Genomic DNA, 17190 nt, shown 5'->3' on the forward strand with positions numbered 1-17190 from the left:
GAAATGCTTTTAGCAGATGCTGGAGAATAGAGTGGTGACTTGGGCAGGGAGTATACTTTTGCTTGTTTCTCATTAGTGAGGCTGTCTCAACTTCCCATGGGAGAGGCTGCCTTATCTGAGCGAGGCAGGATTTATCTACTTTCCAGGTGGGAGTGAACCAGCTGGGCTGAGCTAGAGTTGGGCCTTAATGCTTGAACACGCTAAGTCAGATGTTTTTTCCCTGCCCCAAGACCCTAATGGGCTGCCCAGGACAAGCCAGTAGGCCCACATGAGAGGTAGTTGCAAAGCCTTGCCCACGAGTGCTTGATTTCCACCACTCCCCTGGGTTTTGGAGTCCTCTATAGCCTGTAATCTTTATGGCTTCTTTATCATTAATTGTTCTATAATTCTTATTTTTTTATCCCCCCACCCCCATTGTGTGTGTGTGTGTGTGTGTATGTGTAGGTTGGAGGACAACTTGTAGGAATTGGTTCTCTCCACAATGTAGGTTCTGGCAATTGAGCTCAGGTCTTCAGCCTTGATAGCAAGCGCCCTTACCCACTGAATCATCTTGCTGCCTCTACCCCCATGTTTTCATAAAGCATGGCCTGAAAGCCAGAAGTACAATCTAGCTTCAAAGATGTGAAAATTAATTGCCTGAACTAACAGCTTGGTTGTGGCGAAGTGGTAGCTGTGTGGCCCAGGTTTAAAGATCTCATTTAATGTGACAGAGATGCCCCATTTCTGGCCTCACAGCACCTCACTTCCAGCAGTGTTAGAGTTTAAAGATACAAAGAGAGGCAGTTATTTTAGGCAGGATCCTACAAGTGTGGGTGGCCAGTGGCTGCATTAGCAGATTGAAGTCTATGGTCTGGAGTTGGAGAATAAGCATGTTCATTTTACTCTGTTAATCCAGGTTGATGATTTTATTCATATTGTCTTGATTAGTCAGTGTCTTGTTACTGTTCTATAGCTGTGAAGAGACAGCATGGCCAAGGCAGCGTATAAAAGAAAGCATTTCATTGGGGGCTTGTTTACATTTTCAGAGGTTTGGTCTATGATCATCATGGCAGGGAGCATAGTTGCAGGTAGACAGGCATGGTGCTGGAGCCTTAGCTAGAGAGAGAGAGAGAACATGAGAGAGAGAGAGAGAGAGAGAGAGAGAGAGAGAGAGAGAGAGAGAGAGAAGAGAACACCAGAGAGAGAACTAGGCATGGCGTGCACTTTTGAAACATAACCCCCAGTGACACACCTCCTCCAATAAGACCACACCTGTTAATCCTCCCTAAACAGTCCACCAACTGGGAACCAAACATTCAAATTTATGAGCCTATGGGGACCATTCTCAGTGAAACTACCACACAGTGATTTGTAATGAAAATGCCCCTTAGCTCATAGCAGAGCACTTGCTTCTCAAGTGTGTCGACCGTAGTTTGTCCACTTATTTACTTGATTCCTGCTGGCCCCACTCCTAGCAGGGGCCATTTCATTCCTGGTGGACTATCACAGTACATGGGAGAGCTCCTTCCAAGTCTGTTTGGTCTTTCTGAAGCCCCTAGGGTCTCTCCATACAATCCTGCCTCCCCAGGTCCTTCCCGTGGGTGTGGAGAATTGAGCCAAGGCCGGGGGAGGAACCAGCAGTGTGGTGAATGTGAAAGTCAGGAATGGTGTCAGTCTTCGTGGCACATGCCTTTAATCCCAGCTAGAGTGCGGACAGATCTCTGTGAGTTCTAGGTCATCCTGGTCTACATAGTGAGTTCCAGTCCATTCAGGGCTGTGTAGAGAGACCTTCTTTCAAAAAAAGAAGGTCAGCATTATCAAATTTTAGTTACAACAATGTACTTTAAAATCAAACAAGAATTACATTTATTTATTTATTTATTCATTCATTCATTCATTCATTCATTCATTCATTTATTTATTTATTTATTTATTTATTTATTTATTTATTTAGTGTGTATGTGTGTGTGTATGTCCGTGCACATGATTATGGATATGCGTGCCATAGCATATAACTGGAGGTCAGAAGACAATCCTCTTTCTTTAATGTAGAGTTTGGGTATTGAACTCAGATTGTTAGGTTTGGCAGCAAGCACCTTTACCGGCTGAGCCATCTTGCTGGCCCCTGGTATAACTTTTTTTAACTTAAGTGTTTTTGCTTCTTACATTATGTAGGTCTTGTTGGCAGATAGAAATTATATTCTGTGATACATGGCATACAGTCATATCTGTGTGTAAATCTGCTTCTGTTGTAGGCATATACTTTTTACATTTCTGCATGTATAGGACTGTGTGTGGGCACATGTGTTACAGCACACATGTGGAAGTCTGAGGACAACTTTGTGGAGACAGGTCTCTCTTTCCACCTTTATGTGGGTTCTAGGGTTTGGCCTCCAGTCGTCAGGCTTGTGTGGCAAGGGCTTTATTGCTCAGCCATCTCAGTGCCTTTAGCCGTATGTTTTGATGACTCATATCACTCTCCCGATGGCCGGTGTATAAATGCTGAAGATAGTAGGAAGCCAACATCTTACTCTTTCACCAGTTTTCCCAAACTAGGCCAGTTCAAAGGGGAGAAGAGGTGTGCTCTCTCAACCATGTTGGGCTTATTCTGACCCAGTATATAGGGTGGTCCAGATGTGAGCATCGTGCAAAGTAAGGCAACTTCACTTTGATGTGGGACACAGCATTTACCACCCTTCCCACGCACACCTTCCCATTTCCTGTGGGATTGTAAACTACACTTGTTTAATGACCGCTCATGTCACACAGACACAATGTGCGTCTGGTTTGCATGCTGCTTCTCTCGTAGCAGAAATGAAGGAGACTCTGCTTCCTAGGGAACTGTGTCAGAGAGCTGACACTTGAATTCATTACTAAGGCGTGGTATAGGAACAGTCTGAATCTGAGCATGCAGGAGTTTCATGGTTTCCTATCCATGTCTGTGGCATGACATCGTGCAGATTCACCAAGCAGCTATAAATAGGAAGGTATTTAATTCATTAGTTTTTGACATGCTTATCTGTTTCATAGCACACATGTTCTTCACCTGGATTTCTTTGCTCACAGAATGAAGTATTCTAAAGACAAACATTCAAAGCTCTTTTTAGTGTCCATTTCTGTTGTGTATGCCAGGATACCACAATGCTTTGGGAGGCATCTTTACCACAAAATTTACTATTATTTCTGTGGTGGTTTGAATAAGAATGGCCCCCAAAGCTACATGTCTTTAATCCTAGCACTTAGGTAGGACAGGCAGATCTTTGAGTGGAACTGTTTGAAAGGATTACAGGTTTAGTAGGTGTGGCCTTGTAGGAGTCAGAGTGGCCTTGTTGGAGGAGTGTGTCACTGGGGGTGAGCTTTAAGGTTTCAAAAGCCCATACAGCCGGGCCATGGTGGCTCATGCCTTTAATCCCAGCACTCAGAGGCAGAGGCAGGCGGATCTCTGTGAGTTTGAGGCCAGCCTGGTCTACAGTGAGTTTTCATTTAGGACTGTTTCACAGAGAAACCCTATCTCAAAAAACCAAGCCAAACAAAACAAAACAAACAAACAAACACCCCATGCCAAGCCCAGAGTCTCACTTTCTCTGTCTGTGGATCAGGATGTAGCTCTCAGCTACTGTTCCAGTGTCTGCCTGCCTGATACCTGCTGCCATGTTCCCCACCATGATGATAATGAACTAAATGAAGCTGTAAGCAAGCCCCCAATTGAATGCTTTTATAGGAGTTGAGTTGGTCATGGTGTCTCTTCACAGCAATAGAACACTGACCACAAGAATCTCTTTTCATTAACTACTCATGTGTAATTTGTCTTATCGCTGTCCACTTGTCCTTTCTTCTGCCATGTAAAATCCATTCTCTCTAATAACCAGATGGAGTCCATGATTATTTGTGCATTACCACAGTGCAAAGATGCCTTGTACCTTGGATAGATCCCAGTTCCCCATGATACCCAGAGACAGTAGCTCTGCCTTCTTGGTGTTGGTCAAATGCAAGTTGAATGAATTGAATTGATGGTTTAGCTATTTGAGCTCTAACTGGCAGTCAAGAGAGCTGGAGATTTAATCAGTATATGAATACATGAGCCACTGGTTCCCCAAAACTGGCCCAGAATCTCTTGAATGCTTTCAAAGGCACAGACTGCTAGTCTCTTCAGTGCAGGGCCTCAGTCAAGTCTTGATTTCGAGCCCAAGAACCTGCACTTTTAGAAGGGCTGTTGGAGATATTGGTAGTCTTAGGGTTTTTATTGTTGTGATAAAACAACGTGACTGAAAACAACTTGGGGAGGAAAGGGTTTATTCAGTTTAGTACTCTCAGGTCACACTCCCACTGTGGCGGAAGTCAGGGCAAGATCTCTAGGTAGGAACCTGGAGCCAGAAACTGAAGCAGACGTCATGGAGGAACACCACTTACTGTGTCGCTCAGCCTGCTTTCTCATACAACTCAAGACTACCTGTCCATGGGTAGCACCACCCACTAATGGACCAAGAACCCCACAACAATTATTAATCAAGAAAATGCCCCACAGGCAGTCTAATGGAGGTACTTTCTCATTTGAGGTTCCCTCTTCCCGATGACTCTAGCTAGTCTCAAGTTGACAGAACACTAGCCAGCTCACTGGTATACATGTGTCAAGTGTTAGACACCAAGTGTAATCCTGCAGTAGTTAATAGTTGTGCTTTTAATTGTTGTCATAATTCTGGAGAGATTCAAGTATTGTCTTTCAAACTATATTTTATGACTTTAAAAAGTGTGTGTGTGTGTGTGTGTGTGTGTGTGTGTGTGTGTGTGTGAGGGGGAGGGTGGGGGACAGAGAGAGAGAAATAAAGAAAGGAAGAAGATATATGCATTTGGATGCCTGTGAAGATCATAAAAGGGGGTGAGATTCCTTGGAGCTGGAGTTACAGGTGTTTGTGAGCTACCCAGTCTTGGTCCTTGAATAGAACTTGGGTCCTCTATAAGAGCAGCAAGCTCTCCTAACCACTGAGCCATCACTCTAGCCCTGTAAAGTGTTATCTTCAATGCATTATATCTATCTGAGCACTTTGAGATCTGTGGGAGTGAGTGCTCAGGCTGTCCAGTAGGGACTTGGTTTGCTTCTCTGTTGACGTTTCCTAGGACTATTGGATCTTACCTGAGTGTCACACTCATTAATAAATGAAAGAAATCAGATTGTCAAGTCACCTTTTCATCTTCTTAACGTTCTTTGATTTGAAAGGCTTTGCCCTTCTAGAATTATCTTTTCACTGCCCCAGTGGCTGCTGCTTCTTCTAATGTACTATATGCCTGTATGCTCAACAGAGCATGAATCACTGTCTATTTCTTAGGAGATCAGGGAGCTGTTCCCATCTAAGATGGCTTCATTACTGCTATTACCATCTTCCCAACACAAGAGCTAAGCAAAGCATTCTCCTGAGAATAAACTTGGAATGTTGGGGACTCTGTTGGAATATGCAGGTTGTAATTAGAACCCTTTCCATGGCAAGGCTGGGGTATTTCCATCAACCGTGCCAGGGAAGACATGCTGATGACACATTTGGGGGAGCAGCATCTGTACTGCCTGTATTCCACACCACTGGTTTCCTGGACCTTGACCTACACTCTCTGGAGGGGCCAGCTGGATGTAGGGCAGGCCTTCTGTGCCTAGATCTCTGTCCTCAGCCTATCCAGAGCATCACAAGGAACCATTGTGCCTTTAATGATATTTTTTTAAAGTGTTCTTGTTGATGTATGTGCTGTGTCAGTATGCTCATGTGTGCGCAGTATCCACAAAGGCTAGAAGAGAGCCCTGGGTCCCACGGACTGGAGTTACACGTGGTTGTGAGTTTTCATGTGGTTGCTGGGAATGGAAGCCTGGTACTCTGCTGTAGGAGCAGTGAGTGCTCTTAACCACGGAGCCCCTGCTCAGCCTCCATGGGCTTTGAAAATGATGCTTGCTGCTGTCACCCCAGTGGAGCTGTTGAATTAGACTCTCCAGGGACAAGTGCTTGTCAAAGACATAATAATTTACTTTAGATTATTCCCTATTGGAGACTTTTCTCTTTTCTCCAGTGAGGCCACAGTGTTCCTCTATGTTCCGAACTCTTTTTAAGGTAGTGCTGTTATACCCAGTGCATTATGTACCACAAGCAAGGAGAGAGACAATACTTAGGGCTTCCAAAGATTTTTAATAAATTACCACACAAGTGGGTCACTGATCGATCAGGGCTGCAGGACAAGGACTCGGGAGCCTCGTTTCTCCTGACAGCCCCAATCAGGGGCAGAAGCAGAGTTTATAAGCACAAAATTCACATATTTGTTGCCAAGTTATAGTTACAACTTTCACCAATCAGGAATCAAAGATTAGGGACTTTCCTTGTGTGTTCCATCATTACCAACTGACATACAATGCAAGCCTTTTAGTCCAGTCAATCAGATTTATTTGTTCTTTCTGCTGTTAGGAACAGCCATAATGTTTCTAGAGAATTAAAGATGCATAATGGTTTAGGGAGGAGGTTGGTCAGCCATTGGAAAGTTCTCAGCTCCCCTAGAGCTTGGGAACTGGAACTTTTATCTCACCCTGAAGGTAAAATGCAGTCTGAAATCAAAATGGCAGTATTTAGGCCAAGGTACTTTTGCCTGCTTTCTTCTGCGTGTTAGCTAGGGATTCTATTGCTGTGAAGAGACACCATGACCATGGCAGTTCTTATAAAGGAAACGTAACTGAGGTGGCATCTTACAGTTCAGAGGTTCAGTCCCTTATCATCATGGTGGGACATGGTGATGTGCAGGCAGACATGGTGCCAGGGAGGTAGTTCTCTACCATGGTACATGGTAGCTGAGAGTTCTACATCTTGCACAGGCAATAGGAAATGGTCTCATACACTGGGTGCTATCTTATACATGTATGAGACCCCAAAGCCCACCTCCATAGTGACACACTTCCTCCAACAAGGCCACACCTCCTAATAGTGCCGTTCTCTTTGGGGCCATTTTCTTTCAAACCACGGTAGGCAGTTCCAAGTAAATGGGGAGTAGTGATCCGAATCCTATAAACTCCCATTTGCTGCGTTGCAAATCTTAGTCTTGTTAAGATGTGATGGTCCTCAAAGGGTGAAGGCTGTTCACCTGCACTTCCCCAGAATCACTGCTGGCCCAGCAGCCTCTTGTAAAGATCCACTTCCGACTCTTGTCTGCAGCCCCTCTGATGGTTCTGTTCTTGTAAAATGTGATGGCAAACAGAAGTGAGTCTGTCATTACCCTTTGTAAAGGGTATGTTGATAAAAATTTGTTGTATTATCTTCTATTCAGTACAATTAAACAGCTATTGAGACCTTATAACACTAAGTACTGTTCTAGATGCTGAAGATGTAAGAGAAGTGAACAGATGGCATTCCTATCTCCGTGAAGTTCTCATTCTCAGTTGTATATATGTCCACATAGGATTTACCATGACTGAATTAAATGGCTGCGTCATTACACCATGAAATGCAAATTTAGGAGAATTCTTGAGGGTTTGTCTAGATAGCCTAGGATTACAAATGAAATCAGGGTATGTGCTCATTAACATGTGTAGCCTAATTTAGCATATATATATATATATATATATATATATATATATATATATATATTTCAAGTAAATACTCTCTGAAGGCAGAATGAGTTAACTAGTAGGTATAGGATTTGGTTTCAACAAAACTACCCAAAGACAATGTCAGAATTAAGACTCATCCTTGATTTTGTGAGTGAGTCTTCAGAGAGGTATTATTTGGATATAAACGTTTGACTGTTTTTACTACCTGTCTTTAATGTTTGTGTGCATGCACCGCACCCTAGGGCCCTGGAGTTTTGAGTATGTTACCTATTTCATTCACATGCTCAGTGGAAACATTAATTTGAGCTAAAATGTGTGTGATTCAGGCTGGCAGGGTGCCGCTTCATAAATCACTGCAAATTTCCATATCCACCTTTAATGGATGAAGAAGACCTGTTCCTAGAGTTCTTTTTGTACTGTAATCACTGTGTTGTAATTATGCAACAGTGTCATGTGTTCAAATTATTCAAGACAGACATAAGAGTATGGTCAGTTATCCTTACAAGGAGTTTAATACCAAATTATTTAAATCTTTTAGTATCTCTTCTGAAGCGTTCTTTGGTAATGTAGGAAATCTATAGCTAGTTTTTGACTGTGAACTCTATTATGGATACACATTAAAAACCTTGGGAAGAGCAAAAAAGAACACATGTGGTAACATCCAGACTATCTGTAAAAGAAACCAAGGACCCATGTCTGGTCTGCTCCATGCCTCCATTTGCTAGCTAGCTAGCTTTGAAGAAATGTAAGGAGAGTATAAAGGGGAGAGAAAAAAATATTCTGAAAGTAATTGTTAGTACTCAAATTTCTGTAGCTAGTTTTGGAATGCTTATGTTTGTAATGTCATATGCATGATAACAATGTGTCTTTCAGGTCTGTGGAGAAAAGCAGCGCTTTGAGAAGTTGATGGAACATTTCAGAAATGAAGATAATAACATAGATTTTATGGTGAGTTATCTTGGTACTGCATTCAACAATGCAAACTCAATTTCAGCACTTTCTTCCAGAAAACACATGCCCCACTCAAAGTGACACACTACAGAGAACAGGAAAATGAGCTCAGTAGTCTTCTATAGAATGTTTTCCTTGGTCTGCATGCTCCCTTTGTGGTGCTCTTTCAAGTTTTACTCATTTGATTAAAGGACAGAAATGCTAATAATTTATAGCAGACAAAAGGGGAAGTCGTGCAGTTGGGTAAAGGAAGTCAGGACCTGGTGTGAATGCCCACAGCCACCAAGCTGAGTTGCCCTCAGTGCTACATAGTGTCCTAAGCTAGATGGAACCTTGACCTTTTGCTCTTGACCATTGTCGGTGCCCTCTCTAGACCACATGCTCAGAGACTAAAGTGCTTGGCTCTACTGAGTGAACCATTGGCTTGAGTGGACCCAGTGTTGATGGCTCCTCTTCTTTATGCCTTCCTTCCCGCTCTGTCTGGAGCACAACCAGGAGCATGTGGCTCTGCAGGAGCCCTGGAGTCCTTAGGAAGACACCCCAGGGCGGTTCAGCACTTCTGAATTCCACCTCAGTCTTCGTTCAGTGCTCAAGACAGAACTTCTCCCAAGGTGTCCCGAGCCATTCCTTTCCAGTGCAGCCCCCCTGCAGGCTTCGACCTAGTTCAGTCTTCCTAGGAGACTTCTGAACCCAGGAGTCCCTTCTCTGGATCACTTGCCCCTAGACTAGGTATCCTAACGTTGTTGCATGCAAAGCCTGTGCTTTGGATACTAAGTCATATTTTCATTTGAATCACGGCAGTGACTGTCACGCATGACACACTTTAGTTCTATCGTGTGAGAACTAGTTTCTTGGACTTCAGATTTATGTGCATGTTAGCCTCATCTTCTTCTAAAATCAGGAAGGTAAAATCCTTTATAGAGCTTTTCTGTTCCTTTAGATGTAATATTTGCTTTTAAAATTATTATTATTATTTTTTTAAAGATTTATTTATTTATTATGTATACAGTATTCTGCCTGCATGTGTCCCTGCAGGCCAGAAGAGGGCACCAGATCTCATTACAAGTGGTTGTGAGCTACCATGTGGTTGCTGGGAATTGAACTCAGGACCTCTGGAAGAGCAGTCAGTACTCTTAACCACTGAGCCATCTCTCCAGCCCTTAAAATTATTTTTAAAAATGTTAAATGGTAAAACAAGTGTCACTTACAATGACTTTTGAAGGCTTGGTTTTAGGATTTGGGGGGACGTTAGAGTGGGTGATGCTGAAGTTGTTGATAGGTGTGTGACTGTCCCTGGGGACTGGCTCATTGCCACCTTCTGGCCCATGGCTTCTCCAGAGGAGTTTTCCTGCTCTGGTACAGCCAAGGCTGAGGCCAGCCTATGCAAGGCGCGTGTACTTAGTCACACAATCATTTCTTCCATGAAAATCTTTGGATATGGTACATGAAAATAGGAGTCTGATCTTTTTTTAAACTAAAAGTACCCAATTATATTGACTATATTTAGGCCCTCCCTGTTGGCTATTAGCTACTGCAGCCAAGGAGCCCCTGCCACGTTGGCATAACATGAATTCTCCTCTCTGCAGTTTGTTGTGATGTGCATTGCCCACCTCACTCATCTGCTGACCTGGTCATTTGGGTTTCTTAAGTCCCTTAAAACACTTGTACCATTTGCATACACACTGGAACCCATTGCCTGTCACTTTACTTTCTCCTGTGTACAGGTTCACAGGCCACAGTGTGCAGTGTGCTGTGGGATTCAAGTTATCATTCTTGTATACTATACTTGGCTCATAGGCTATCATGAAACTCGTTGGATCATTTAGACTTGATTTCAAAAGCAACAAGGAAAAATGTAACAGTCTAAGTATTTCTTTCCAGAAAATGAGGCTTTTGATAAACTTTCTTGGGATTTCCATGGAATTTCCCAGTTTCCCAAACAATATATTCCCCATATTAAATGATATAAATTCCTTTAATATAGTATGAGACTTTTTTTCTGTGGGTTTTTTTGTTTAAATAGGTGAAAACTGAAAAAAAAAAAAAGCTGAAAAAAAATTTTTTTTAAAGTTTGTCTAACTAGAGAACCTAAACTGCTTTCTCAGAAAATTCCAGGAGGGTCCCTTTTCCACGAAGAGAATTTCTGCATCTTCCAAAGCTATCCAGTATATAACTGTTCTAGTGTTGCTGTGATGAAATGACCTGATAGAAAGCAACTAGGGAAGAAAGTGGCTTATCTGACTTGCAATTCCAGGTCACAAGCTATCATCGTAGAGAAGTCACCACAGGAGTATCCTGAGCCAGCTAGTCACCACATCACATCACATCACATCACATCACATCACATCACATCACATCAATCGTGGAAAAGGGATGAATGCCTGCTTTCTTATTTGCTTGCTTGTTTTCACATTGATGTCTACTCATATACAGTTCAAGACCACTGTCTAGGGAATGGTACCACCTACAGTAGGCTAGATCTTTCCATATCAGTTAATTAAGACAATCCCCCACAGAGATGCCCACAGACTGACCCAATGTACATAGACCTTCATTAAGACCTTCCTGGGCTGGAAAGATGGCTCAGAGGATAAGGTCACTGGCTGCCGTTCCAGAGTTCTTGAGTTCAATTCCCAGCAACCATATAGTGGCTCACAACCATCTACGATGAGACCTGGTGCCCTCTTCTGGTCTGTAGGCATACATGCAGGCAGAACACTACACTTAAATAAATAAATCTTAAAAAACAAACAAACAAAAACAAAAAACTTTCTTCCCAGGTGATTCTAGAATGTGTGAAGTTGGATATTAACATTAACTATTTCAGTAGCGTATTTTAAAAAGAATAAGTTCAATAAAAGCAACAACAAAAAGATAAAAGAAATGGGGAGGGCTGGGAATAAAGCTCAGAGGCCAAGGACTTGCCTGATGTGCCTGAGACTGAGTTTGCTTCCCAGGGAGCGGGTGGTTGAGGGCGGCTGTAAGTCATTCTCCAAAGGCTTGTGAGTCTGGTCCCTGATCGTTTCCCTTCTCCCCAAGCCTCTGCTGGATCACGCTGTAGAGGGCAAACATGAGTAGGGCATTGTTCCCAGCAATAGACCGTCAGTGTTGAAAACAGTATGGGGCTGTTGAATTTGTTCTTTTATTTATTAAACTGAGAATGAATTTTTTCCTGAGACAGGTCTTAAGGCCAGCCTTTGGGAGAAAGCACTACCACCAAAATGTTTATGATCTAGCAGGTGGGAATTGTATGAGAAGATGTATATAGGACTAGTTACTAGCCTTTGGTAAGACACAGCTCAAAGTGAATTTGCTGAAGTAATTACCTTGTGGTGAGGTTCAACATGGTTTGAATGTTACTCTTTGTATTAAGTTTCATATTTTATATGATCTATATCTCTGTAGTAATTTATACTTTGCTCTGTATACCTATATAATTTTTTAAGAACAGCTTTCTTGAAATTAGATTAACATACCATCTACTTCACCCATGGGAAGTTTATGATTTGGTGTGTTAACCATTCACAGTCCAATTATAACCATATTCATCCCTTTAAGAGTCCCTGTGGCATTAAAAATCATTTCCCACGTGCTCTACGCTTCAACCTTAAGTATCTGCTAATCTACTTTTTCTCTCTATAGTTTGGGTGCTCTGCACATTTGATATGGGTGAAATTATACAGTGGGTGGTCCTTTTCCCCTGGCACTTTTTCATTTACCACGACATTCCCAAGTTCATCCATGTTGTAACATGTATCAGTACGTCATTCTATTTGTCACAGAATATTCCATCATATGATTATACTTGCTTTTGTTTATTCATCAAGTGATGGGCATTGTGTTTTTCCATAGTTGGTTGGTAGAGATGGTATTATGAATATTTGTCTATAATTTTTTATGTGAACAAATTTATTTCTCTTAGATAGTTGAATTGTTAAGCCATATGGCACACACTTAGTCACTCGTGTTTTCAAAGTGGCTGCATCATTTTACATTCTCACTAGCATGGGGTGAGGGTTGGTTTTTTTCCACATCTTTGCCAATATCATATACATTTAAAAAATTATAGCCATTCTAAGTGACTGTGAAGTAGTGTCTTGTTGGGTGCCTCTTTGATTTCTGTAACTAAAAATTACAATTTTTTTTGAAGATTTACTGACGTTAAAGAAAAAGGAATTGGTGTAAACTGAGACATGTGAAATGAAGTGTGTGTTCTGGACATGCTTAAGTTGGGAGAAAGAACATGGAGGCTGTTTAACCCCTTGGAAATCTCATTTCAGGTGGCTTCTATGCAGTTTATTAATATTGTAGTCCATTCGGTAGAGGACATGAACTTCAGGGTTCACCTCCAATATGAATTTACCAAATTAGGCCTGGATGAGTACTTGGACGTGAGTATACCTATCTTTTTTGGTGTCGTTGGAAGAGTGGATTTACTGCCTATTCTCAGAGGTTTATTTCCATAGTAACTAAAGAATGTCTAAAGCATTATGTGGTTAATAATTGCCATGCTAGTTAAATGGAGCCAATTTGAATGATGCAGCTTGCCAGCAAAGCTGGATTATTTACAGAATTCCTGGGACATCTGTGGGTCCATTGCCTGCAGCCTCTTAGTACTGGAGTCAGACAACCTCTGGGAGTATTGTTGCAACTTTACTTCGAGCTCTGTCTGGGTCAGCTCTCATTGCATCCTTCATCAAAACTGGAGAAAAAAATTGATTTTGGGGCACTCTTGGGACTCTATCCAAGCAGGCAAGATCAAGCCAAGATTGTTGTAGAATGAGTTAATGCGTAGAGCATAAAAACCTAATGAGGACGTGGACACTGGAGACTTCCTCCTGAAGCTGCTAATTCTGCTTGAAGTGTTTGTTGCTGTAGAACACACGCTTTCACTTCTTGAGAGAAAGGAGTTTAGTTTCTGTTTCTAGCTACCTCACAGAAGTGCCCAGCCAGTTCCCTGGAGTTCTTCAATAAAGAAACAGAAAGTGTATTTGGTATTCAGAGATGTACTCCAGTACCCTTGTGTCCACTAGATGTGCCCCTCTCTGTCAGGAAGCTGTTGTTTTCCCTGTCCCAAGTGAATGGTTCAGTTGAATTTGGAAGACCACTCGTGTATGGAAATGATGGAACACCTTCCCTTTGCTGTGTCCACAGTTCAGCTGCTCATCTTTGTTAGGCGTGAATCCAGGGAACCACACACCTTGCACCCACTTTATTGGAGGGCAGAATATATTGACCCTTTCCCCAGCCCTGGCATGCTTTGAGATTAAAGTTTATCCTTTTCTGTCCCATGCTGTACAAGTTGCAGGATTTGAACAAAAATCGAATGTGAGTTCCTGTCAGTGTTGCAGGTTCAGTTTTGTGAGGTTTTGCTCTGGGCTCTACATTGTCATGGCGGCTAATGACATTGGTGCATTCCATTGTTTACTGTGAACCTTGGGAAAGTCGAGGGTGGCTGCTGCTCCTCTGTGGCTCGCTGTTTCCTCGCGCTAGATTCATATTTCTTTTTTCATGTCTGACTTTTGAACTAAGATGGAATGTACTCTCTTTAAAACAAGTTAAACTATAAGTTTTCAATTTAAACCTAAGAGAAAAATTATTTTTCTTAAGAGATTATGTAATCTGGAATTTCTCTTAAAAATACCAACCTCTCAACCCTGTACTTCTGTAACTGTGTTATGTTGGCGCTGGACCCTGATGGATAGAGACCATTAGAAGAGCAATCTTATAGGCATCTAATATATAGATATTTTATTTGTTTACAAAGGCAGCCTTCTTTGCAAGTGGTCACTGATGTTTGTTAACTTATTGGCATCATCTATGTGTCAGATATTATTCTCGCCCCATAGTTTGCCAGAGAAAGTCGAGTGTGTGGTTCCAGGGAAGATTCTCTGATTTCTCGAGCCTCTAGTGTACTGGAGAAATAGCTAGCTGAGTTGCTTCAGGATCCTTGGTCTGGGATCTAGTGAACTGGAAGATGCTTTCTGACTCATGCTTTGCAGAGCCCTGAGCAGTTCATGCAGGCACTGTCTTAGGAAGGGAATCCTGTGGGTGAGTTCTAGCAGTGGGTACTAAAATAACCGAAAATCAAGGGGGAACACAACTGGTAGCTCCTGGCTAACTGTACTCTGCCCCCAGCCTCCAGTCACCGTCCTGGTAAGATGTTCCCCACTGCAGTCTTCTCCATAGACACCCTTCATTTTCACAGGGCGTGTGGCTATTCCATTTCAAATCCTCCTCTGATGTTTCCATGGTCTGGATTTTACCTGAATAAAAATGTTTTAGGGGTTGGGGATTTAGCTCAGTGGTAGAGCGCTTGCCTAGCAAGCACAAGGCCCTGGGTTCGATCCTCAGCTCAAAAAAAAAATGTTTTAGGCTAGAGTAGGAAGCATTTGAGAGACTTTATAGGTGTATATATAACATGTATGTATGTGTGTGCTTGTCTGGGAAATAGTGTGGTCATACCTTCTTCATAGGGATATACTGTAATTCTCTTCAGGATGATGTGTTAAACTCTGGTGGATCAGAATGAGTAGAGGGTTGGGTATGACATTCTGTGTCCACAGATAAATTAATACCATCTTCTTTGGAATTTTGGTGTTTAGAAGCTGAAACACACAGAGAGTGACAAGCTGCAGGTACAGATTCAGGCTTACCTAGACAATGTGTTTGACGTGGGAGCCCTGCTGGAAGATGCAGAAACCAAGAATGCAGCCTTGGAGCGGGTGGAGGAACTGGAAGAAAACATCTCTCATGTACGTGCATCTCAGAGGAAAGTGCCCCCGGGCCAGGAGGAGCTAGTGCTAACTGTGGTAGGAATGGAGTGTAGGGATGAGCAGCTTCCGGGCTGGAGAGCCTTCAGATTCCCTCTGGGTCTTTTAAAGAAGGAAAGTATGTTTCTGGTTTTTGTTTGTTTGTTTGTTTTTTGTTTGTTTGTATGTGGAGCTGAGGATTGAACCCAGGGCCTTGCGCTTGCTAGGCAAGCGCTCTACCACTGAGCCAAACCCCAACCCTGGAAGGTATGTTTCTTATAGGAGAAACCCTTGCTTTGTTTTCCTGTTCCAATTCTCCCAAGTCACATGTTCTGGCAATTGTAGTTGGCCACACAGAGGAGCAGGATGGTTGGCAGTATAAGGGTTAAAGGGAGATGAGGAGAGGGGTGTGGCCTGATCTTTGAGTCTCAAGATGATTCACTTTCTCAAAGTGCCATCAAAGCCTAGGGGTTAGGACTGCCTCCTGTCTCTGCTGCACATCTCCATGTTCCTTCCTTAGCAATCCCTCAGCGTCTAACCAGGCTCATTTCAGCTGTAGGTAGACATTTTACAGGAAGTCACTGGACTTTGTCAACTGTGGTCGTCTTTGAAGAAGCAAGCCCTCTTGGGATGATGTCAACTGCACAACAAGACAGGGTCCTGATTTTCTTGAAGGGAAATTTATTAACCACAAACAAGTTAATATGAACCCAAAAGCTTTGAGATGTTAACATATTTAATATTGAAGAATAAATAGAGATCAGTATTTCTCAAAAACCCAAGTATTATGAAGGCTAAATTCTTGTTCCCCTGCCCAATAGTGTACCTCGGGCCTCATGTGAGGAAGTGAGCTCTTGAAAACAAAATTCTTGTCATGATTTTTTTTTTTTTTTTTTTTTTTTGAGCTGAGGATTGAACTCAGGGCCTTGCACTTGCTAGGCAAGCACTCTACCACTGAGCTAAATCCCCAACCCTCCTGTCATGGTTTGATTGGAATTTTTCTTTACTATGAAGTGAACTGTTTCTATTTGTAAGAATATTATTTTTCACTGGGTGGTGGTGGAACAATCATTTAATCCCAGCATTTGGAAGGCAAAGACAGGTGGATCTCTGTGACTTTGAAGCTAGCCTGGTCGACAGAGCAAGTTCCAGGACAGCCAAGACTACATAGAGAAACCCTGTCTTGAAAAACCAAAAGAAAACACACACACACACACACACACACACACACACACACACACACACACACACTTTTTCTCTCTGAAGAATGCTTTTATTTCCCACCACACTTTATTTTAGATTATTGCATGTGTTTATTTTATCCTTTACCATGACTGTGAAACTGGTCTCCCCATGGCTTATAGTTAACACAAGTTTGTAAACCTAAATTCCTCACTTTTATAACTATGTTGACATGGTTTGTATCTGCCTAGTAAGAGAATTTACAGGTCCAATTATTTCCTTTAAATGATTTATTTTTTATTTTTTGCCCGGTGGTGGTGGTGCATGTCTTTAATCCCAGCACTGGGAGGCAGGGCCAGGTAGATCTCTGTGAGTTAGAGGCCAGCCTGATCTACAGAGCAAGATCCAGGACAGGTACCAAAGCTACACAGCGGAACCCTGTCTCAAAAAGCTAAAAAAAAAAAAAAAAGAAAGAAAGAAAAGAAAAAATTGTCTCTGTCCACTCTCCTGCTTTGCCTCCATGGTTGCCATTGCCTGGGATTATGTCCAGTGGGAAATCAGAAGTTGCTTGATTGTAGAACTTTCTGTGACAAGGAACTACTTAGCACATGGCTTCTTTCCTCCCCTGTTCCCTCCCCAGCCAGCATTGTGGAGCCATTCTGTACTGGGCTTTATAGAAGTAACTGCCATTATTAGGGTAGTTTGGGTTAAAGCTAGCCATAGTACTTTATTTAGCTCACTAAAATGACACAGCCG

The 17190-nt window shown here is 42.4% G+C and overlaps 1 protein-coding gene across 11 annotated transcripts in view; it reads left to right on the plus strand.

The window, feature by feature from the left end:
- Fmnl2 (formin like 2) overlaps positions 1–17190 on the plus strand; it is a 287932-nt gene that overhangs the window by 241832 nt on the left and 28910 nt on the right. For all 11 annotated transcript variants that reach the window (XM_036183681.1, XM_036183685.1, XM_036183691.1 and 8 more), the window contains 3 exons: positions 8423–8497; positions 12781–12891; positions 15106–15255. In XM_036183681.1, coding sequence (XP_036039574.1) covers positions 8423–8497; positions 12781–12891; positions 15106–15255 — 336 coding nt within the window. The remainder of the gene's footprint in view (positions 1–8422; positions 8498–12780; positions 12892–15105; positions 15256–17190) is intronic.

The sequence above is a fragment of the Onychomys torridus genome, chromosome 4 (assembly GCF_903995425.1).
Source record: "Onychomys torridus chromosome 4, mOncTor1.1, whole genome shotgun sequence".
Taxonomy (NCBI): Eukaryota; Metazoa; Chordata; class Mammalia; order Rodentia; family Cricetidae; genus Onychomys; species Onychomys torridus.